General features: G+C 43.3%; 1 protein-coding gene across 4 annotated transcripts in view; it reads right to left on the bottom strand.

The window, feature by feature from the left end:
• Positions 1-325: 325 nt before the first annotated feature.
• The window catches only part of RALGAPB (Ral GTPase activating protein non-catalytic subunit beta), a 64,741-nt gene continuing 42,392 nt past the window's right edge, over positions 326-22,674 (bottom strand). For all 4 annotated transcript variants that reach the window (XM_064729692.1, XM_064729693.1, XM_064729694.1 and 1 more), the window contains 12 exons: positions 21,519-21,706; positions 19,266-19,372; positions 17,518-17,670; positions 16,700-16,909; positions 15,607-15,765; positions 13,514-13,679; positions 10,641-10,763; positions 9,797-9,933; positions 8,923-9,031; positions 6,456-6,534; positions 5,900-6,048; positions 326-4,284 (listed from right to left, as the gene is read on the bottom strand). In XM_064729692.1, coding sequence (XP_064585762.1) covers positions 4,091-4,284; positions 5,900-6,048; positions 6,456-6,534; positions 8,923-9,031; positions 9,797-9,933; positions 10,641-10,763; positions 13,514-13,679; positions 15,607-15,765; positions 16,700-16,909; positions 17,518-17,670; positions 19,266-19,372; positions 21,519-21,706 — 1,774 coding nt within the window. In that variant the 3' untranslated portion in view covers positions 326-4,090. The remainder of the gene's footprint in view (positions 4,285-5,899; positions 6,049-6,455; positions 6,535-8,922; positions 9,032-9,796; positions 9,934-10,640; positions 10,764-13,513; positions 13,680-15,606; positions 15,766-16,699; positions 16,910-17,517; positions 17,671-19,265; positions 19,373-21,518; positions 21,707-22,674) is intronic.

Below are 22,674 nucleotides of genomic sequence, written 5' to 3'. Positions count from 1 at the left end.
CCTCACACCCTCTGCACCTGCAGCTCCTCCTGTCTGGGCGGGTGCCCACACTAAGATGGGAGGCAGCACATGGAGTGACTGGAGAACACTGGCAGGAGCATCAGGCTCCCTACAAAAGCCACTTTAATGCTTTCACTCCCCAGACTACTGAGATGCAACATGATTTTGTCACCAATGAGCTTCACTGTTCCCAGAGCTACTGGGGTGCAGAGGGCATGCAATTCTGCACACCCTCTATCTCCTGTTGTCCTGGGAAACATCTCCATTGGAGAATTTCAACCAAGGTTTTGGAAAATAATAAAAACTGACCAGTGCAAAGTTACTAGATAAGAATCTTTAAAATTTATTGGACTAATTGTGTTACATTCAATATTTGATGTGTTTCTTCTGGACAAAGAATTGGCATAAATACAAACAAGCCTTTGTGTGCCTTCCCTAAACAAATAAGAGATAAAGTACTAGAGACAACAGAACATAGTTCACATCTTCATATTTACATTTTACCTTTACTTTACAACTTAGCGCCAGGAATATTTACAGAAAAATACAGTAAGAACAGAACGTTCATGTCTTGGCAACATATAGGAATTCATACAAATTGTCTATGATTGAAGCACATGATATCTGGCATTCTCACTTCTAATTGCTCCTGCTAAATCCATGGGGAAAAGGGCTGTGTTTGCCTTCAAAGGTATCACTCAATTACACAATCAGGAAAATGCATCAAATTTGTCTGTGAGGCTGAAATTTAGTTTTCTCCTCCTCCTGGGCATGCAGAACCTTGTGAAAAGAAACTCTGTGACCTACAGAGCACCCAGCAGGCATGGCCAGGGCTGCTCCTCCCTCCAGCCCTGCACACTGCTACCCACAGATGCACCAATTCCACAGGCACTGTCCTCCCTCTCCTACTTGCTCTAAGGTTCTAATGCCTTCCTAGAAGTACCTTTAAAAGAATGGCTTTTCTTTAAAAGTCTCTATTAAGGTACTAAAAAGTAAATTCAACACTGTGTTTAACAATGTGACAGTGGTCACCTCCTGCTCTGTTTAAACAGAATTATGAACTCAAACTGAAAGGCTGGATGAAAAGCATCCCTGGGTGGAACACTTGCAGGTGGAGGGGTGGGGGCAGCCCTCATCCCCTATGATGGACAGGGATGCTGACCCAAGCCACCCAAGCATCAAGTCAGGAATTCTATGCAGCAGTTTGTGATATATAAAAAAAAAAATCTAGATTCTTGGATAACTCTTGCAAGTCATCATGGAAATAAACCTCATTTGCTCTGACCCTTCATGGGAAAAGCTCTAAGACAGTACCCTGGACTAGCTAAAGCCATTGGAATTCAGTCAGACTTTGAGGGGATGGATATAATTCTCAAACTGGTTGGGTGCATTTTGTTATGAAGCCTGAGACCTCCACACATCCTGGGGAAGGAGTGACAGTCCCTGCAGGCACCCCTGCACTGGCACAGTCTGCCCAGGGTGCCCACTGCTGTGACCAGCACCGAAACCATGAGGGCTGGCAGCACAATTTTGCATCACATTTTTATACTGAACTGTGATTTTCCCAAAGGCTCAACTTTCCAGAGAGCCAATCCCACCACACACAGCCATGTCACAGCACCTGTAACCTGCTCACCAGCTGGTTCTACAACACTACTGATACATGATACATCCATCCCCTGGCACTGGGAGTAGCCACAACGTGCCCAAGTTCCCTTCTTTCCAGACTCCTGCCAAGTCATTGGCTCTCACAGCTGTTACTGCTCCCATGGGTGTCTTTAGGTGAACATGGAAATAGACCCAAGACAACCCTTCAGCCAAGCACAGGTCCTTTTAAAGAAAGTAAATCTTCAGGCAGTCTACTTGACTATCCCTGTCAGAAACCACTCAGGGTTTGCCCCAAGGCCCATCTGCATTTGTGCCTGCTCCTGACTGCCTGGCAGCTGTGCTGCATCAGCCGTGGTAGGTGGGGTTGCTTTTACACTATCAGTGTGCAGACACAGGGGTTGCTCAGGATGTTTATTGGTTACACATGCATTGCTCATGCCTTTTACACCAGTGGGCTCAAGTGTGTTTGGCCATTAATTAGCTCTCATAGGTACAAACACAGTGAGGGTAAATTCAGCGCCCGTGCATTAAATTGCTCCTGGCAAGAGTTTGGCAGAGGAATGAGGCTGTCCAAGTTCCCTGCACAGCTTGGCCAATGTGCCCAAACACTGCCCTGGAGCTCCTTCTGCCACGTGCCACCTGGGCAGCACACAGGAATGGGCCAGCCAGCACACATCCTGATACAGGCGTTTTCTTTGGGTGATTTCATTTTTTCACTTTTTATTCATCTGGATCAAATTCCAGAGCTCCTGAATTGAGAAGCCAGTGCACTTGTTCCCTGCAACAAGCACACATCACCTTGGTTGACCACCTCAGTCCTTTCACGTGTATTTTTAGGGGCCTGTTTCCATGAACTCTGTGAAAAACCACAAGGAAAGCCAGGAGCGAGGTCTGTCCTTGGCAGATAAGCTGTAATGAAACAATTAAGACTGCTTCAGGTCAGAACTGTTGCAAAAAGTAGATCTGAAATATCAAAATCCAATGCCTGACAAGTATTACTGCAATGCAGAGCACTGTTATTAAAACCACTTTGAAAAGAATGTGAAGAGCTCCCCAAATTCCTGCTCACTCATTCTCTTCCCTTACCTGGTGCTGGAAGCATGAGGATCCTGCTGCTGCTGCCATGCTGCAGATCCCAGGAATTTGGGAGCTGCACACTCTCTATCTCTGCAGCAGCAGCTGGGATGGGCCGGGATCCAGAGGGGCTCCCAGGGCTGCCTGCACCCACCACACCTCTGAGACCCCAACCCTGGCTGTAAACTTCTTGTCCCAGCACATTCTTTGGGTCCTGAACACACCAAAGCCACAGGCTGAAAAAGAAAACTCCTGACCTAGGTGGAAGGGATGCACTGCTGCTGAACATGAGAACATACTGGAGATTCAAAACAATGTGAATTATAACTCCAAAGGGGCTTTCATGGTATTTGAATTAATAGGGAAAAGATGAATTCGTGAATTTTCTTTTTGAGTTGTTTAGTCTGTTTAACAGGAGCTTCTGAAAAAAGTTGTAGAAGCTGCAAAAACTGCTCATGCTATAAATAACAGGGAGGAGGCAGCCCCAAAATCTCAGATTTCAATCCAATGGAACGAAGGCAAGTGATGTTTATGCTTTTTATGGAAATGGTGAGGAGGTGACACAGACACTTGAAAATAAATTAAGTAGTTGCATTAAAAAAGGAATTAAAAAATAAAAATCAAGCTACTGAAATAAAATGTGACATTTTGCAACAGATCTGAAAGTCATAACCTCGCTTTTATAGAATCAAAAGCTCTATCCAATAATAACTCTTTCTGGAAAGTCAGTTAATTTCAGGTGATGGTGGTTGTCTCGTATGCAGATGGACTCACTTGGAGCCCTGGTGGGAGTGGCCACATACAGCATCTGGGCTTTGGCTTTCAGGGCCTGCTTCTCCCAAGCCATCTTCCTCCTCCGGCTTCTGGTACACAGATGGGTTACACTCAGTGAAGGATTTTCTGTGGAGCACTGAAGGGGGACTCAAAATGTCTCTGAAGTTCTTACAGGGGAAGTTAATGCTCTGGAACAGACTCCTCCTCCAAGGAAAGATCCTGCTTTCTTGCCCTTGGACACGTGGGTGCAGCAAGGCATCTAAGGCAGGTTGGTTTGTATTCTTATTTCCATCCTCATATGCAGAGATGGCTTTACTTTGATTGTTTTCCCCTCAGAGCAAGACACCTACAGTTCCTAATTAGTCGGGAAAGGATGACTGGGTGAAGAGATTATTTTGCTAGCATCCAGGAAGACTAGAATTCAGTAATCTTCTGAGGGTAGGTGAATCAATTCAATATCCCAACTGCTATGTTTCAGATTCATTTCTCATTCCTCCCACGTGGTATCTGCTGACTTGTGCTAGAACATGATTTCCTGAATTCCGGAGGGCTGAGAAAATTTGTTGTTGTTATTTAACTGTTTTCATTCGTGTAGCCACCAACCTCTGATCCAATTGTCCTGGAAGATAATGACCTAGGGGTTGCAGTTCTTGAGCCCAACCTCCTGGAAAAGTGAGGTATAAAACTCTGGCTCCAGCTGCCTGTTCCGGTATTTATTGACAATATCTGCGATTTTCTGTTTTCGGCGGACGTGGGGGGGGTTGTATGAGTCACTTTCCAGCCTCTTTCTCCGACAAATATTTATTACTGTCTGTCTCACTAGAAAACCTGAAAAACAAACAGCATTTGAATCAAGTTTAAATTCAGTCCTGCACGCCTCTTCTGGCCTCCCAGGCAAAGACAATTTTGGGCTCTGTCCCATCTAAACCCAGGGCAGATGTTCAGCACCACCAAGTCAAGAACGTAACTCCGTGAACAGTTGATGGCAGACAGCCATTGTCCCCAGGCTTGTAACGACCTTCATTGTAAAGAAGGAAGAAAGGGACTCACTCAGTGGTACCCTAAACCAACCAGAGGAGAAGGAGGAGTATCCTCAGCTTTGCCAAGCCAAGCAGCTGCCTGGAAGAAGCACCCTCGGGACAAGAGCACAAACCCAGGGCAGCCAATACAGGAGTCACAGTACCACAAACCCAGCTGTGCTGCACATCTGGACCTTAGGTGGGCCCTGAGGTCATACCAGGTAATTCCAGGGGAGCCCTGAGAATGAAAAAAGTACCTGTCAGTACCTTTTTCCAGCAGGAACTGCAGAGCCTTCCCCTTGGAAAGGAGATGAGGAAAGACCTAATGGGTTGTGGCTGCAAACAAATTTCCCTTCTCCTCACTGCCTTGTCACTTTTGTCACCCCTCTGTAACTCACACTGCTGGATGCAGATGGAGGAGGAGGCAGGGAATCAAAGTAGTAGCACTCAAAAGCTGGCAGCTAGCTTTATCTTACTTTATTCTGAAAGGAAACTTCTATGCTTCTAAAGAAGCAAGCATCCCTTACACCCCTTTGCTGTTTCACAAGCTCCTTCTTAAAGACAGAAACATGTAGAGAACCTCACTGCACACAAACTACACCTGCTGCACTTAGAGATGAGAAAAATTTCACTGTATTAACAGTCCTGATGCAGCAGAAAAACAAGCCCAACTCTAGGAAAACATACCTGATAGTTTTTCAGTAAAAGCCACTGTCATCAGCTGAATTCATAAATGTTATTTAAGGGCCCAGGTCTGGCTTCAATTTGCCAATCACTGAATTAAGCATTCAAGCCCCAGAATCTGAAAGTCCCCTCCAACAGCAGCTATGTACAGGTATCCTAATGTTCATGACTTCATTTGACTCTGTCCTGTGTACTGCTCTCGCTGGGTGGGGCTTCCAGGTACTGAAGCTAAATAGCACCAATACCAGGACAGGTCCATGAATCCATCCAGGAACAGAGGAAAAGGCAGAGGGCACACATGGAACCTGTTAACACACACCTGCACGGTATTTTTATTGAACACAAGAAAATCCTCAGTTGCTGTGGTTTTAATCCCTGTCTGGCTTCTAAACCAGAAGGAACACACAGCATGCCAGCAAAGTAACAAATTCCATAGCACCCTCTGGTGCACCTTGGTTCTCTGTGCTAAATACCAGGGTCACATTTGGGATCTCTCCTATTTAAACAGGCCCTGTTCCTACTTCCAACACTCCTTCCTGCTATTCTGGCAGCCAAGTGCTACCCACCTGCTCCCTCTGCTGTTCCTGCTCCCACAGCTGCTGCAAAAAGCAAGGCTTTCATTGGTTCAGCAATGCCTAACAATTTTTCCAAAGAAAGATTCCAGACCACGTACTTTGCAGATATATCATTATTATTAAAAAAGCCAAAAACATGAACATTCCTAAAACCCTTTAGCTTACCAAGAGCTCTCCTACTGACTATCATTCCATCCACCAGTGGGATAACCATGTTGAATTTCCCAGTTGCTCCTTGTAGTTTTATCCTGAATAAGCCAGTGTTTAGAGGATGGATGAAGATCACAGGAACTTCCTTCTCAGGAATGGTAGATCTTAAGGAAAAACACAATTGTTGAATCAGTTTTAAAGCACTATTTCAATTAATGACCCCTTTAAGTGTTAAAACAAAGTTTTAAAATGCCTCATGGCTAAGGCAGCAGGATCCTGGGGCATGTTGTGAACCCTCAGAAGGGCTCTGTCAGTTGTGCCATGCCCATGATGTCTGTCCCCACAGGACTGGAGAGCCCTGCAGCCAGGCTACAGTGTGTATGCAGCATTAACCACTCACAAGGGAGCCAGTCAGGAGGGAGGCTCACCACAGACTCAGATAATACTGCACATTTTCTGTTCTTTAATTTATATTTTATCTGCAGTGATATGAAGAAGTCTTTCACTTTTTCAACCAAAAACCAGTCCACTGAGAAACCAATAAAAATAATGAAAATAAGAGTGGCCTTACCTCAGGGAAGTGCTACTATTGGCTGTGGTTTCCACACCAGTGCTAGTCTCAGATAGCAGATCAGGGAGGGGGAAGTTTTCTGTAAGAACAGGATGCACCAAATAAAGTTTTGCATCTAACACAGTTTTGCTTTTTTTTTTCTTTTTCTTTTCTTTTCTTTTTGTTTACAAGGTAAAATTATTTATCACCAGTCAAAACCACGCAGTCCTCAAGCATTTATAGCAGTAGTGTTCTTGCACAGCATCTTTGGCTTCCAGTTTCAGCATTCATGGAGGGTACACACACCTCAGCCATCTGCACTCAACAGATGAAGTCCCAAACCTCAAATTCTCTCAATCCAAAGGTCTAAAATCTCTAGGGGACCCATGAAAGCAGGAAGGGGATGAACTACTTCAACCACAAAAAGATCTTTCCAATTATTGTTCACTGCATCTTCACCCATTCACAAGTGATCAGCCTCCAGAATACTGCAAGGAGCATTGAGCAATGCCAACCATTCACACCTTCGGTTCCCTTGAGCCCTGATCCCACAAACATGATATCCTTCCTCAAATCCAAGCTCTGTGGAACTCTACCATAATCTACAACTTGGCTGCCATGCAATTGGTAACAAAGACTGGATAATGAACATGAATGAGATAAAAGTAACAACTTGAGTCCCTTAAGGGGATTTGGCACTTCTCACCACCTTGTTCAGGGGTTAAGAGAAGTTCAGAATTACTCACAAAAGTACAGTTCAGGCAGCAGGAGAGTGCTTCCAGCAGAAGGAGCCTAAGGCCCAAATGCAGATGAGGCCACCAAAGCTGGGATGCTAAGCGCACACAACAGCTGGAGCAAGCAGAGGGAGATCATGGCAAGCCATGGACACACTCTGAGATGGAGCAAGAGGGAGGGCAGGCAGTTGGACCCAGGGGTGATAACCTTGGCTACAAAGTGACAGCTTTTCAGTGTCCAGACTCAAAGATGTACCAGAAGCATAAGGCAAAAGCCAAGAACATAAGGAGCATATGGCAGAGCCTCTGGGCTAGGAGTCACTTCCAAGAGCTGCCCTCCCTTCCATCCAACTGCCAGGCTTACTGAGGCTCACAAACTCATTTCTGCAGCTTCAGGCCCAGAACTCTGGGAGATTCCTATAGCTGCTGAAAGAAACAGTCAAGCAGTTGTGCCTGTGTAGCACAGCTGGTGTCCCATAGTGAAGGGGGTACACTGCCAGCCAAGAGCAAAGTGGGTCAGGGACACCACCTTGGAACACACTCTGGGCCAATGTCTGGACAAAGAAATGATGATGCAGAACTTGCTGTTTGCTTCCTGATCTCAGTAAGGCTCTGAGGGACACGCTGTGGACAAGGTGGTCTTCCTGAGAATTTCTATCTACACCTAACAGGAAGCTTCCTACTGACTGCTGCTCCCAGTCCCTTAGTCTGGGAGGAGCTAAGGCCTTAATTAAGGTCCACCCTTACTGCCAGACTAGGAACCAGGATTAGAAACCAAAGACAGAATAAAACAACAGCTCCTGGCCAGTCTCGCAGACACTGGTGGGCTAGGCCAGTGCACAGAAACTCTCACATAGCACTGAGGCCAGGCCATGGCTTGGAACCAGCACACAAGAAACTCCTGGGGACAAAGAATTCCTCAACGCTGCTCACCATGGCCATGCCATGGCTGTAACAGGATAAGCAAAGCTGGGTCTCTGGCAGAGCAGCAGTAACCTGAGCCAGAGAGGAAACACCAAACTAAGAAAGTTGCACAAGGAGCCGGAGCTTGCCTGAGCAACACAGCAGAAAGGGAGCATGGAGCAGGCACCCTGAGTGCAGAACAGAGTCCTCCCCTGACGAGAGAATATGGAGTTCCAAAGGTGCCATCGCACCAAGGAGGATGATGATCCCTCCAGCACAAAAGCAGGAGGTGTCAGAAGCAATTATTTTAAAGGAAGAAAACCAGATCCACTCCTAGGAGACAACAGCCAAGGAGGACTCAAAAGCAGGGGAACACACCTGCCTTGGGTGCTGAGCTTAAGAAGGTTCATTACAGCATTTAACAGGTACTGCAGTGCTAAAGGAACCTTCAGACCTTCATATGCCACTGACTCAGGTACACCCTTATGGATCACAACTCAAATACTGAAGAACTGATTCAGAATCTTAGTGTTATAGACATTAATAAGGACTTAATTTGATTGTGAGGGTGGTGAGGGCCTGCCATAGGTTGCCAGAGAAGCTGTGGCTGCCCCATCCCTGGAAGGGTTCAGGCTGGATGAGGCTTGGAGCAACCTGGTTTAGTGGAAGGTGTCCCTGCACATGGAAGGGGGGTGGGACTAGATGAGCTTTAAGGTCCCTTCCAATTCAAACCAGTCTGTGGTTCCATGACCTAGCATTTTATTTAATTAAAAAAAAAAAAAAAAAGAAGGGGTTTTCCTCTGGTTCCTACCCCATTGTTACTTTGGGGAACAGTTAGAAGTTGTACATACCTATATCATCATAGCGCTCCACCCAGACCACATACACTTTGGTTTCAGGTCCCATTGGGGGGATGGTCCGGCCCTGAGGCATCCTCTTGGATCTAGCAGTAGGACTGAGCTGTTTCCAACATAAGGGAAGAGTGGCATTTGCAAACACCATAAATCCAATAATGCAGCTAACAAGTACTTCCCAGCTGCTCCTCAGTCATTCATATCTCAGCCAGGTACAACCTCGGCCAGCTACTGAGCAAGGGCAGCTGTGCTGGAACTATTCACTGCAATCTGGGGCACCAAGCTACTAGTATTCAATACAAACTAATATATATATAATCAACCTTGAATCAGTTATATGTTTTTCTTAATGTTCTTGAAGACCTTAAATGAATAACTAAATATACATTTGGAAGCGAATTCTAAACAAGTAATCAGCAGTAACAAGTCTTTTGCTTACAGCTACAACAGCTCATGGTTTTCTGCTTTGTTAGTGTAGAAAAGCAACTTCTGGTACTTCAGACACAACTGACACTGTAACTGGGTAGGTAAGAAAAGTGTTCATATCTATCCATCCCCAATTTCCAAGCATGGATTTGAGGCTGAATTACTCTAAATACTGCATATACTCTTCCCTGCATGCATTTCATGATTTCAGGATGCAGAGTATTACCACTTAGCATGTCTAAGTGTTATATTTAAGTAACGTAATCTTGCTATCTCCTATTGTAGAGGCAGGACCAAAGCAGATATCAAAGATTAATGACAAGAAACAAGTAGCTCTACACACCAGGAAACCAAATCATAGACAATCAAAAATTCTGAGCATTGCCAAGCATGCTTCTTGAAAGAAAAAAAAAAACTTGCATTTTTAATGCAAGTTTTGCCTTACCCGCTGGGAGGGATTAAGATTGTCTGTATGATTGGGGAAGAGTTCAAGTGTCAGAGGCTGCTGCTTCAATATTCCTGGCAGCAGATCCATGTTGGAGTCACTTTCTTGGTCAGAAACACTGCTTTCCAGTGAATCAGCTGTAAGTCAGAAGAAAAAAAGATGGGCTTTGTCTATTCTTCCACCAAAAAAATTAGGCTGCCATCATATATAAGGTTTTGATACTAAAAACTGTAAGGCTTCTGCAACTAGACATGCATAAATGTATGGCCAATATAGTCCTCATAAGCAGGAAGATAAGTTAGGAGATAATTGCCTGTTATTCCAGAAACAGACTGCCAATAAAGCACTCCCTATCAGCTTACACACATCCCAGCAATTTCCTATAGAATAGTCTCCTCCTTCCTATGGCTACATCACATTTTATTCCAGGCAACTTTTAGCATGCCAAGAATGCCAATGAAAGCTGTTGCTTTTCTACTTAGCAGTGGTACAAACACTCCTGTATGTGCTGCAGGAGCACATCACTGACAGGAAAGGAAAATAAAATGGCATCACCAGTTAATGGCAAACCACATGTCCAACCTAAAGCACCCTGGCAACAACAGAACTGCTGTGCATACCTGGACATCTACTGAGGTTCAGAGAAAGGTACAGAGCAGATGCCACATCTGGAAGGAGTTTAAGGATGAGAATGCTGTGATTTAAATGTCCACACCTTTCTGACAAGGATCTTGCTAAACACGCTACTTAGTTAATTGATTTAGGTTTTGCTTCTGAAAGAGTTCTCAAATAAAAAAAACTGTTGGTTTCATTTTTGTATAGAGCATGTACAGACAGATCTTACTCAGTGATTCCACTGGTGATGGGACAACAAAGGCAATTTCTGTCAGGGCATCTGCATAATACAGCACCTTCTTCTGCCCATTGAAGATACTTGCCCCAACATCTTCTGAGATAGTTAGATCATCTGAAATGGATAGAAAAGGAGAGTTCAGCCAGAAGGAAGCTCTACTTCTTAACACTCTGCATCAGAAATGACCTTGAAATATAAAGTGCAATCAATGAGAAGAAATCATGCAAATCTCATTTTAAAATGAAAGGAGTCAAATCTCATGGCTAACAACCTTTCTCAGGTAAAAAATTTTACTATCTTGAAGGAAAAGGCATTTTGGGTTGGGAATGGCTTCATTTTGAACACATTTCCAATGTACTGGATTCTTTATTTCCTAGTACTCTAGTAAGCACATCTGCCACAAAAATATATCTACTGTCTATTTCTGAACATTCCATCCAGCAACATCATGCAGTTAGTCATTCAATTTCCAAAGGATTCTTAACGTTTATCACTTCAGTCTGATACTATTCTAGAATTCCAAGCCAGTTTCTACAGGCTCTCCTCAGTCTTTTCTCTGTCAAGCAGAGTTAGAAAAAGATGTGTTACCAATCAATGCAAGAAAGGTCCTCATTTTCAGTCCCCACTGATTCCCTCACCACAACCAACCAATACAGGCTGTCAGAGCAGAGAAGGAACCTCCCTCCCCTCTTTTCCTTCCCCATGTCACCTCCAGAAAGACTAGCAAGGACTTTAAAATGAATTGTTGCTCTGATCCAGTTTACAGAAGGCTTCCTGGGATAGCTGTCTCAGCAAAGCCACTGGAGCAGTGAAATTCAGCATACTGACAGAGAAGTGGCCAGAGACATGTTGAAGACTCCAAGCCATTCTTCAGCATCAGGAAAAGATTCCCACAGCTCCAGTGCACAGGCTCCCAAGGAGCAGCACCACAACTTGAACCATCTCTTTAGGAATTTGTTTTTGGGGGGTCTGCAGGGAAATATTCCCATGAAATTATTTTAACCACATTTCACCAGAAGCTATCTTAGACTCACAGAATCATTGAGGTTGGAGATCATTGAGGTTGGTGTCCAGCTGTTAGCTCAGCACTGCCAAACTCACCACTAACCCATGTCCCCAAGTCCCACACCTGCACAGCTTTTAAATCCCTCCAGGGATGGTGACTCCACCACTGTCCTGCACCAGTGCCTGACTACCCTTCCATAAAGAAATTGTCCCTAACAGCCAATTTAAACCTGCATGAGGCTATTTCCTCTCATTGTGTCATTCATTTCCTGGGATACTGACCCTGCCCTGGCTACAATGCTTTTCAGGGAGTTGTAGAGAGCGAGAAGGTCTCTCCTGAGCTTCCTTTTCTCCAGGCTGAGCCCTCCCAGCTCCCTCAGCTGCTCCTCATTGGACCTGTGCTCCAGCCCATTCACCAGCAGAACCAGATTAGAAGTAAGCTGCCCTTCCTCCCTTTCATTTCTGAATGCATTTTCTGTTTCCTTCTTCCCTGAGCTGGTTGAATTAATTCAGTTATTTAGTGGTCTGTGTTTTCATTCAAATGGCTGGAAAAATTCGAGCTGAAAAGTCCACATCAAACCAGGTCTCCTGCTAATTCAGGGACCTGCCTTCTGCAGTTGTTCTGACACAGCCACTGCAAAGGGAGGTCAGAGGGCTCTGCCTCTGAGAAAGCACAGCCTGACTCTGTCCTTAAAGCAAAATTAAATCCAGACCTGGCCATTCTGTAATCCATCCTGACTTGCTCAGAAAAAGCAATGCCTCTGTACTCTAACCTCTCGTGAACACTTCCAGCCTTCTATGGTTTGTACTTTTATTCCATAACTAAGGGAGAAGCCTCCAGCTGGCTGCAGACACAGGTGAAGGGCACTCCTAAGACACAATGAATGAGCACAGAGCAAGTGCTACTTAAGCACTTGCAGCTGTAACAGTGTCACATCTGATGCCAAAATCAGGTCCAGGATGGTGAACAAGCTGCACCAGCCTTGCCACTGCCTTTGGGTGGCCAAGCAGAGGCTGTGGCTCTGCAGATCAACCAGAACAGGTCTGGGCCTTGGAGCAGTGACACTGAAACCAGCCCAGATACTACCAATTCCCAGAGGATCTCATCAAGGTATCCAAGGGAGAAGCTAACCCAACCCCCAATTTCCCATCCTGGGATAGCAGCTCACAATCCTGAGGATCATTTTGGGTGACAGAATGGGGAGAGGGTGGTGTATGACAAGCTCAGGGTAGGAGCTGCTCTAGTGGAAAAAAGCAGAGCCAAAAAAGCAAAACAGAGAGCCATGTGGGGGTTCCAACACCTCCAGGACCTATAAACAGAGCTTGAATCAATATTTCATTTTAATCTACTTAGAGAACACACACACACACACAAAAAAAATCACACTGTATTTCAAGCCTATTTGCCAATACACAGAACAATCTGCAACAGATTTCACCTGAATACTAGTTTGGAATAATATATTAAAGACTCTTCAAATCTTAAAAAATATAGCCCAGAGGTATTTCTTTTGCTGAGGCTACTTCCTCCCAACAACATACAGACAATTAGTTTTGCTCACTCTGACTTGAAGCTTCATTTAATATTTACATGTTTCTTTCTAGCAAACATCATTAATCAAAAAAAACCCAATCAAACAAATACCCCAAAATCAAAGACTAACAAAAAAAACCAAAAAAATCCCAAAAATACAAACCAACAAACAAACAAACCCCCCCCCAAAAAAACCACCAAAACCAAACCAACCACCAAAAAAAAGTAAGCCAATGTTCAGATAGGTACACAAGAACAAAAAGATTGTCTTCTAAAGGAGCCTAAACATTTTAATTTACTACAAAGGACATTTACTATGTCTTACCTTGTTCAGGTCCCTCTTCATCACTGCAGCCGTTGATTGACCAGCTTGTTGAGACATGACCAGTCCACCCAGGGTGCTTCCCAACATCAACAGACCAGCCAAGAGACAGCAAGAACTCCAGGAAGTGAGGCTGAACAATTCTGGAAGACTCCATGTTCTTCAGGATCTGAAACCACCAGCAGCACCATGTTGGTACAAAAGCAGGAAACAAGTCTCTTCCTCCCCAGCTTTTTAATTAATTTTTTGTCACCCACTTGGTTTTGCCCAAATATAGCTAGAGCACAAGCCTGGAACCCCAGACTTTGTACATGGACATTACTCCCTGCTCCTCAGCATCTCCTTACCCTGCTTGGCCTTGTCCTGTTCAATCAACTTGGCTTTCTGCCAGCATTTTCAAAGCCTGTAAACCAGTGAATTAAATGGCTGGAAATTTTGAGACTCAAGCACCCATCAGAAAAAACAGTGAGTACTCAGTGCAGAACCTGCATCTGCACCAAAGGTAACACAAGAGTTTTCTAGACTGTTTGCACTATTAGACCAAGTTAAATTTGAGGTGATATTTTCCTCACTACTCACCTGTACATGACACAGACTGCTCTAAAGGGCAGGTATCACAGCCCATTGAAGTATGAAACAGATTTTCCAAAACAATTTTCAGTAGCATTGAGTGTGCACGTCAATCAAACATCACACTTAAACTTTAATTCTACTTCTGACAGAGATCTGGGATGTTTCCCCATGTTAAGGCAATTTTTATCTCATTATGACCAAGTGAGAGTTGAGCCCTTCACCAAACAGCACACAAGGACACGTGATTTGGATACCAGAACCACTGGGATTGGTGGAACAAACAATCCATTAATTCTTTCCAGGCCATGCAGGAATTTGTTTTGTGGCAGAGGCAGCAATCATTTTGGCTTGTGCAGGGGCAGAACACTGGGACACAGGCTCCAACTAAGCAGAAATTGCAGGGATGAGTGCTGAAAGGAAAGCTTTCAGGCTGGAGGCTTTGTGTAGCCACATAGTCCTGACACTCCATCCTCATGCCTCATACAGTGTTCAGCAGTGACTAGACACACTGCACTGAAATATTATTAATCCTCATTACTGAGCACATTGAAACCATAGCTGTGCTTCAGAAAAAGTCAGGGTAAGTGTGGGCTGGAAGACATAAGAGCTCCATAAGAGCATATAAATATTCTGGTAGTTCAGCAAGTGCATGTCTAAACTGAAAGGCAGACCTAGCATATCTTGTTTCATAGCTCCCTTTGCAGATGAAAAGATTCTGCACTGGCTACTCTGAATGACAATTTGAACACTCACAGACAGATGATCCTGGTTTCAAGAACTGCCCCCCACATCAAAGCAGAAGGTGCTGCAGTGTTCTGCCAACTGTGCATTCACAGTGACACAAGGAGTTGGCACAATGATTTATTATGGAGGCCATGCTTCTACTCTTTACTACAAGAGTTATGAATGGAATGAGAAGGTACTAGAGAAACAGAGAAACATCCTTTCCTAATGAGCCCATTAACCCTCTTAGCATGTTTCTAGGTCACAAAGTAGTCCCAGTTTAGATTTGCACAAATTAACCTGATTAACCTAATCGCCTTTGAATCTAAATATTATAGCTTAAAGACTTACAATGCAATAATACTTCCTTACTTGCAGAAAGTTTTTTATTCTTTTAATATGTGTTCAGCATTAGAATGAAACCAAACTACCTTGACATTGCTCATTGCTGGAACAAACTGCAACCTTCCCTGCAAGCTGAGCCAACAAAGCTGAAATGCCTTTCTGATCTGAATCTTTGAACTCTACAAATAAGGACAATAAGGACAGAACAGATAATAAAAATACTATTAATATTATAATATATATCTTATCTATATTTTAAAATACAGTAATTTGTTACAATAATCCTAAGTGTGAGCAACGTACTTGAACATACAGATGAAGGGAGTATGCAGTGACTTGTAGCTCGCACTGGTTCTGACACCCCACTCTAATCACCAGCACTGATGCTTTACTCACTTGGAAACTACTAGAAACCAGACAATATAGGCTAGTTGGCACTCTACATTTTCACTTACCTCCTGGCTAGTTTTCTGGCCTGCCTTCATGTAGAAAATGAAAACAGTATCAAAAGGACGACACGGTAACAAATCCAAGTAGCCAAGGTCATCAAAAAACCCAGGAAGAGCAGAGTCAAGTGCAATCAGGTGAGGAGGTAGACGACTGTTAGTAGGTTCCTGCCCAACAGACAGAGTTCAACAGCTTAAAAACCCATCTACTAATTTATGGCTTCAATGGCAATCCATTAAAATATAAAAAGACAGCTTCCCTTCTCTAAGAGCAAAATTATACAGGGACTTCTGATGCAATATAATCTTGTCACTGTAAATGAGTAACAGCAAGCATAACAGGTTGACAATTCGTTGCATTCCACTCTCATTAAATAAAATGGTACTTTGCCAGTGAGAGACAATATTTTGTTCAAGAAGAGCACGCAACAAAAACAGCAGATGCTTTTAGAATATCACAGCTATGCACACAATTGCATGTGCAGTTTCAGATTAACTTAAATACCAGTGATATGTTATATACTGAACACTTTCAGACATCATTCTTGCTACTGCTTTAAAGTCTACTCCTCCTGACAGCTTTCTGGAAGGAAAAACAACAAATACAAGGGAGACTCCATAGGTAAGAGGCAGAATTTCAAATTAAGAATACGGATCTCCTCTTAAAATAATTATTTTAATTTTAAAAATAAACCTCGACATCTACTATGTACCAAGTGTTTATGTATGATTAAACTACCTCAGCACAACCACCTCTGAAGCAAAACTTCTATGGCAGTTATATTTCAGAGAGTCTTCAAGGACCATCCCAAAACCTAACTCAAGTTGTAATAATGATTTTAAGTGTGAACATCTGAGTGTGATGGCTTATAACAAAGATCCAGACACCTATTCAGAGCATTATCAGCTTGAGGCCCAGCCTTTCACAACCTTGCTCTGAATCCTGGAATACTGGATTCTATCACTTGATTTGATTAGATTGCAGCTGAACAGCAGTTGGAAGTACACAGATCTTCCACTGACAAAACTTATTTCTCCTTTTGTCAAGCCAGGCCACATGGGAACTGGAGGAACTGCACAGCACCAAGAGGTATCAGATCACCTTCAATGCCTCTAACGAGAGGAACCCGAAGTGAGAGAGGAACAGACGCGCTGTCTGGAACTCCTGCGCCGGCGGCGGGGGCTTGCACTCCGTGATGGGATCAGGAAAGCTCTTCTTCCGCCACTCCTCTTCACTCCTCTGATCTATGGAAGTCTCAAAGACAATCTGCTGAGCCATGCCATTCCTCAGCTTCTCATGGCGCTCTTCAAGCTGGAAAACATTGCATGAACTGCTGATGTCACCAAAATTACAAACGTCCACTAAGAAAACAATACATCACTTAGGAAAGCTCTACAGCAGCAGTCCACCACCAGAATGGTTACTAAAACACTTTCAAAAAGACCTTGCAACACTGCAAAGTGAGCACCTTAACACCTGTTGGCATAGGAGAGCTCTGTGAATATCCAGTATCAGCTATGGCTTCTCCTATTCAAGAGGACAGAAACTAAAACAAATTAGACCCTGTGAAACTTTAAAATATGAGACATGTACTCTTTTCTTCCCTCAGAAAGGTCTCAAAAAAGACCCTTCTATTTCCCCAGAAGAAGCAACAAATGCAAGTCATTGTTTCCTACAGTACCAGGATATTAGGATCAGTAATAAAACATGTTGAGCAGTGTCTCCCAAATAACACATCCAAAGCACTGGCATCTTCTTGGAGAAGTGCACAGATATAACTAATTTTCAGAGGTTATTATTCCATTAATATGAAATTGGATAAGCCAAAGAGTAAAACTATTTACACTAAGACATAAGTGCACAACTCATGAACAGACCAAAACCCCAAGAACAAAATCAAGTCAGAGACAGTTACTTACTTCCTGATTCACAATTTCATGTAAATCTGGAATGCTCAAGTCAGCTTTCACAAATGGAATCTTGTCCACTTCTTCAGGAAAAGGGCGTTGTTTCACACTGTGTTTCAACCCAACATCATTTTTGGGAGCTGGTCTAGGTTCTGGTACAAATGTCTGACAAAAAAAGGTTGTTTTTACATTCAAGGTATTGCATCAATAGACAATATTGTAACAGATAAAAAACATTTTCCTTCCCCACCAAAACTACAATAGTCTACTAGTGAGCAGCATTATTAAAAAACATTAAATATTTTAAACTAATAGACTTGTATTGAAAATGTGACTGTAAATCTTAAAAAGACAGAAAGGTACAACTGCCATTTTGAAATCTATGAACTCTGCTAAGCATCTAGCCTGTAAACAGTTGCAAACCACCTCCCCCCACCAAAAAAAAGTAAGCTTACATAGCAACACCTTATTTTCAGGCCATTCTAACTGTATTCAGAGAAAGCTGGCCAGTATTTGAGAAGCTCCATTTGAACCCTCCTGACTGTGATGATCACAACAAGCCAAGGCCTCAAAGACAGCAGCAATGCTGTGGGTCAGGAGATGCACTGCCAGAACAGCCAAAGGACTTGTACCATGGATCATGATGCAATTCTGACATTGCTACTACATCATGTTCTATACTGTCACTATGTAATCCCAAACTTCAAGTTACCAAAGAAAGCAACAAATGATCTAGGTGCAGGTTTAGAGGTGCATCAGCTCCAAACAAGCAAGACCCTTACGGCATCTTCAGTGCTGTTTCCTAAGTTTACGACTGATTACATTTCAAAAGGCCAAAACCATTAACAATTATGTTATAGAATGACTTCAAGTTGGACAAGTTCCCTTAAAACTGGTGAGGAGGCCAGCAGTCAGATCATGGCTTGCCCTTTAGTGAAGCAGGTAGCACACCTGGACTGAGATTATTTAGCCAAGGGTCTCAGCTCCAGAGACAGCAGAACTCCAAACACATCCTGGATGGTCTTTCCAAAGGCTGCTTTGCAGAGACCACATTCATCTAAATATGAACATGCCAGTTGAGACTGACAAGCCTTCATTTCAGCTAGATTAGTGCCTTTCTTTTACAGAGGGTCATGAGAAGAGTTTAAAAATTTGGAGAAGTTCACAGACAGAAATTCTCATGACAAGAGTACATGCTCTGTTAGACAACTGCAGTAAGAAATTTTACTGTAAAATAAGACTGAGGTATCTCTCCTCCACCATTCCTCTCCAGAGCTGTTCCAGAGCTCCTCTAGATAATTTTTTTCACAGCAGGTTTACAGCCATCATTGCAACATCAGGCCTTGTAGCTTGAAGACCTGTTCTCTCTGCAGCACCACATTCTACACCTCCAGACTTCACTCTCTCTGCTGCAAGGGCTTTCTTTGTCTGACACCTGAAGACTAGCCCTGCCTACACAGTAAATACACTGTACCTTATCCCATCACTTCAGAAGATGCTTTCAGGAAAAAAAAAAAGAGAACTCTCCCTCTCTCAAGCAAGTCTGCAAGTTGAGAAAGCAACAGCACTTTCACAGTCTGTAGTTAATATTAATCACAAGTGGTAAAGAGTCACCAGAGATGTGGCACATTACCTACAGCTAAAGGCCCCGTGGCTCAGCCTTAATGCATAATCACCAGCTCTGGGGGGCTGTCTCACATTAGTGGAATTTCTGTTGAACACCTCTAATTAAAGATTTCTTTACGGGCTTTGATAGAGACCTTTTGATTTGCTTTAGCTCCTCTTGGTAAAAGACAGAGTTGCTGGGCCCACGCAAATCTTCCAGATGTCCCACGGATCAACACCGTGACAGAGGGGAAAGAGTCATCTGCAAAGCACATGGGTAAAGAGAATAAGACATCATCATACACTGCAAACAGTTCACTGTGTAATCATTCAAGAAGAAGAAAATGCAGGCATGACAGTAGAGGTCTTTCTTTCATAGTTAACTCCTCCCTGACCCTGAAGAAAATTCCTGATGAAAAATCAGGCAAATCCCTCTGCAGCAGCTAGTGCTAGTCTATGTCAGTTCAATACTTGCCAGCTCAGTTTCATCATTAAAAGCAAGTTTCGTCCAAATTCATGCAGATCACAATTTCTCCAAATACCTCCAAAGAAATCAAAGAAGACACTGCCTGTTTAGGCGAGACAATGATCATATGGAGACACCATTTACATCATGCTTTCATGACCTTCTGCAAAAGTTCCTCACAAATGGCAGCAGTAAGGACAGTGGAAGGACAAAAGATAATGGTAAACAAAGACCCCCAAGATTCTGACTCCACATCACTGAGAATTTTTCCCCACAAGGAACAGGGACACAGAGAAGTTGTCCTCTCAGGTTTGCAAGACCCACTTGGGCAACACCAGCTTGTGTTATCCTGGTCCAAATCCAGTCCTGGCCTTGTCTACAGCAGGAGGTCAGACTACAGAGTCCTGAGCTGCCTTTCTACTGGCACAATGCTGGTTTTAACATTGCAGGGATTTCAGTCTTCCTTCAAGATTTAAAAGTTTACCAGTATTAGTCACCTTGGATGAGATCATCATACTTCATCATAAGCTTTCCTTCTTGAAGGTATTTGCATTTATCTTTTGTGCACCTAAACCACACACTGGCACTATCAGGTAACTGGCAGTATTCTACTCCTTCCCCAGTATTCCCTGGGAAGCTCAGGGTGCAGCACAGCCTTTGCACACCCTGTACATAAGCACACAAACACAGAGAGAACCCAAACCAGCTCCTCAGTCACTCACTTCTGTGATCTGCCTCAGAACTGGCCTGACGTACTTGCACATTATTGCAGTTCATCTTGTAATTCAAAGGGGATTTGTGAGCAAGTTATACACAGCAAGAAAAGATAATCTAACTTTTGATTCCAACAGCTTTGCAGGATTCCACAGTAACACATTTAGCAAAGGCAGCATGAGGATGAGAATTGCTTAGCAAGCTCTAATCCACTCCAGTCAGAAACACATTTGCTCCAACACAGACTGGGGGTGGACATGTGGCAATGGTTCCCAGCATTGTCACTTCCTGCAATATCTGTTCAGTGATTCTCAACATGGTCAGAGCACTCTGGACAGCAACTCAACTTCTCAGCACTAGTTCATGCAGTTCTGTGCAATATCTGCTTTCAAGATTAGTTTTTAGGCTCCATCCTATCTACAGATGAGGAAAATGTATTGGGGACAGTACATCAGCTCTAACACAAATTAGTCTTTAACTGAGGTAACATGTTAAAGAATTTTCATCTGTTCTATTAGGCAACACCATGACACGTGAAGACTTACGGGGGATCAGTTATTCTGTTCAAAGCATCATTTAATACCAGATTTTTGTAATAGAAGTTGTTGATGGTCAAAGTCTATGAGGCTGAAATGAGTTAGGCTCAGCTGTGAAAGGTAACACCCTGTGACAAATCTCCTTTACAAGGGGTGTCATTGACAGAACAGGATCAGACACAGCAAAGTTTTAACAACTCCAGAGGAACTAAAAGCACCTCTGCTAGAAGCATCCACAGAAATATGCAGTAATAGAAGGTCTAAGGCAAGCAGCAAGGAGACATGGTGCAAGCATAAAGGAGACATACTAACCATATGTTAAGCACTTTTCTCTATCAAGTTTCCTATACTCCTTAGATTTTTATTCTTGTATGAACAAGGATGTTTCAAAGCATAATGCCATTACTTCACCCATTATTTCAACGGCAGTCAGCAGCAAGAATGTGATCTAACTGGTTGAAAGACTTGGACAGCAGCATAAACGATTTGGGTAGGCCTGTGCACATTTCATTATCACTGGCAATAAAGTTATTCCCAGCACTTCATCCCAGAGCAACACTCTGCTCTGTGTAGCCACTCACAGACAGGAAAGCCCCTGAAATGTGAGAGACACGCCTGAAGTACCTTTGTTTTGCAGCTCTGTACGGAAAGTTTTAGCCTGAGAGAGAAGGAAACGGGAAATCTGAACTTACTCTGTTCATTCCCTAGAGGCTGCTCCAACATGGCCAGGATGACACTGTTGTCCAAAACAAAGTAACGGAAGCTGTGCTTGTTTATGGTAGGGAGACGGGAATATTTAATTAACGTGGTTTCATTCACCAAGCTGCAAGGAGAAGCAGGACCACTGGGAGAAGGAAATGCTCCAAGTAACTGCATAATGCTGCAAGTGAGAAAAGAGTTGAGAGTTATGTTAGATTAAGTGAACTGTTCCACCCAAGCACAAACTTTCACTCAGATTCTTCATCTGTCTCTTGACCTAGCAGTTATATTATCAGGGCACATTTGCCCTCACCCATCAGGTTGTTGTAAGATAACCAGCACCTTCAGAAAAATATGCATGAAAACCTACAAAGAAGGGTACTCTGCCTACAGAATGACCTTCTTTATAACCTGGGTTATAAAGCTATTAAGACATTCTTTAAAGCATGAAAATCTTCCTTAGCTTTATGTACCCTTCCATAGCTTTATGTTCATTTTTAAAACATTATTTCTCCAACCATCCATACTTTAGCCCTTTCATATCAACAGGTAGGACAGACATTGCAGTGCACTAGCTAAAATTGCCTTTGCTTTCTTCAAGCCCAGATTACCGTACCTTAAAAGCCTTTAATGGGTTGACACCCTAAAAGGTCCAGGATCACACAAGCACAACTATCACAGATTGTAATCTTCCCTGGAAGAAAGCCTCCAGGTGGGGTCCAACAGTGCCCACCTCCTTGGAGCCACAGCCTTAGGAGGCCCCTAGAAGCATCGTTTTAAATCATTTGAAGTTGTACAGGGTCTCACTAACACTATTAGAAATTGAAAATTTCTATGTCAGGAACCAGTAATGAGAGTTGTCCAGTGTCAGACTGAAGTTCACACCATCGAGGTGAGGACTTCACCACCCTTAACACCAACACCCAGAGCAAAAGTAAGTCTATTGATTGCCCTCCCCACACACTTTTCCACTGTATTGTGAAAACAGTTTCATCTCTCTAAATAAAAATAAATTTCAGGCAACAGTATGGATTTGTCCACAAATTCCAATGAGTAGTTACTTTTTCTTGGAACTTACACAGTTGTTTTTACTAACAGTAATGTTTATAACAGTTGGATTCTAAAGCAGAGCAAAAAAGAAACCAGCTA

The sequence above is a fragment of the Zonotrichia leucophrys genome, chromosome 20, assembly GCF_028769735.1.
Source record: "Zonotrichia leucophrys gambelii isolate GWCS_2022_RI chromosome 20, RI_Zleu_2.0, whole genome shotgun sequence".
Lineage (NCBI taxonomy): Eukaryota > Metazoa > Chordata > Aves > Passeriformes > Passerellidae > Zonotrichia > Zonotrichia leucophrys.
This window is presented reverse-complemented; position numbering and strand designations above follow the sequence as displayed.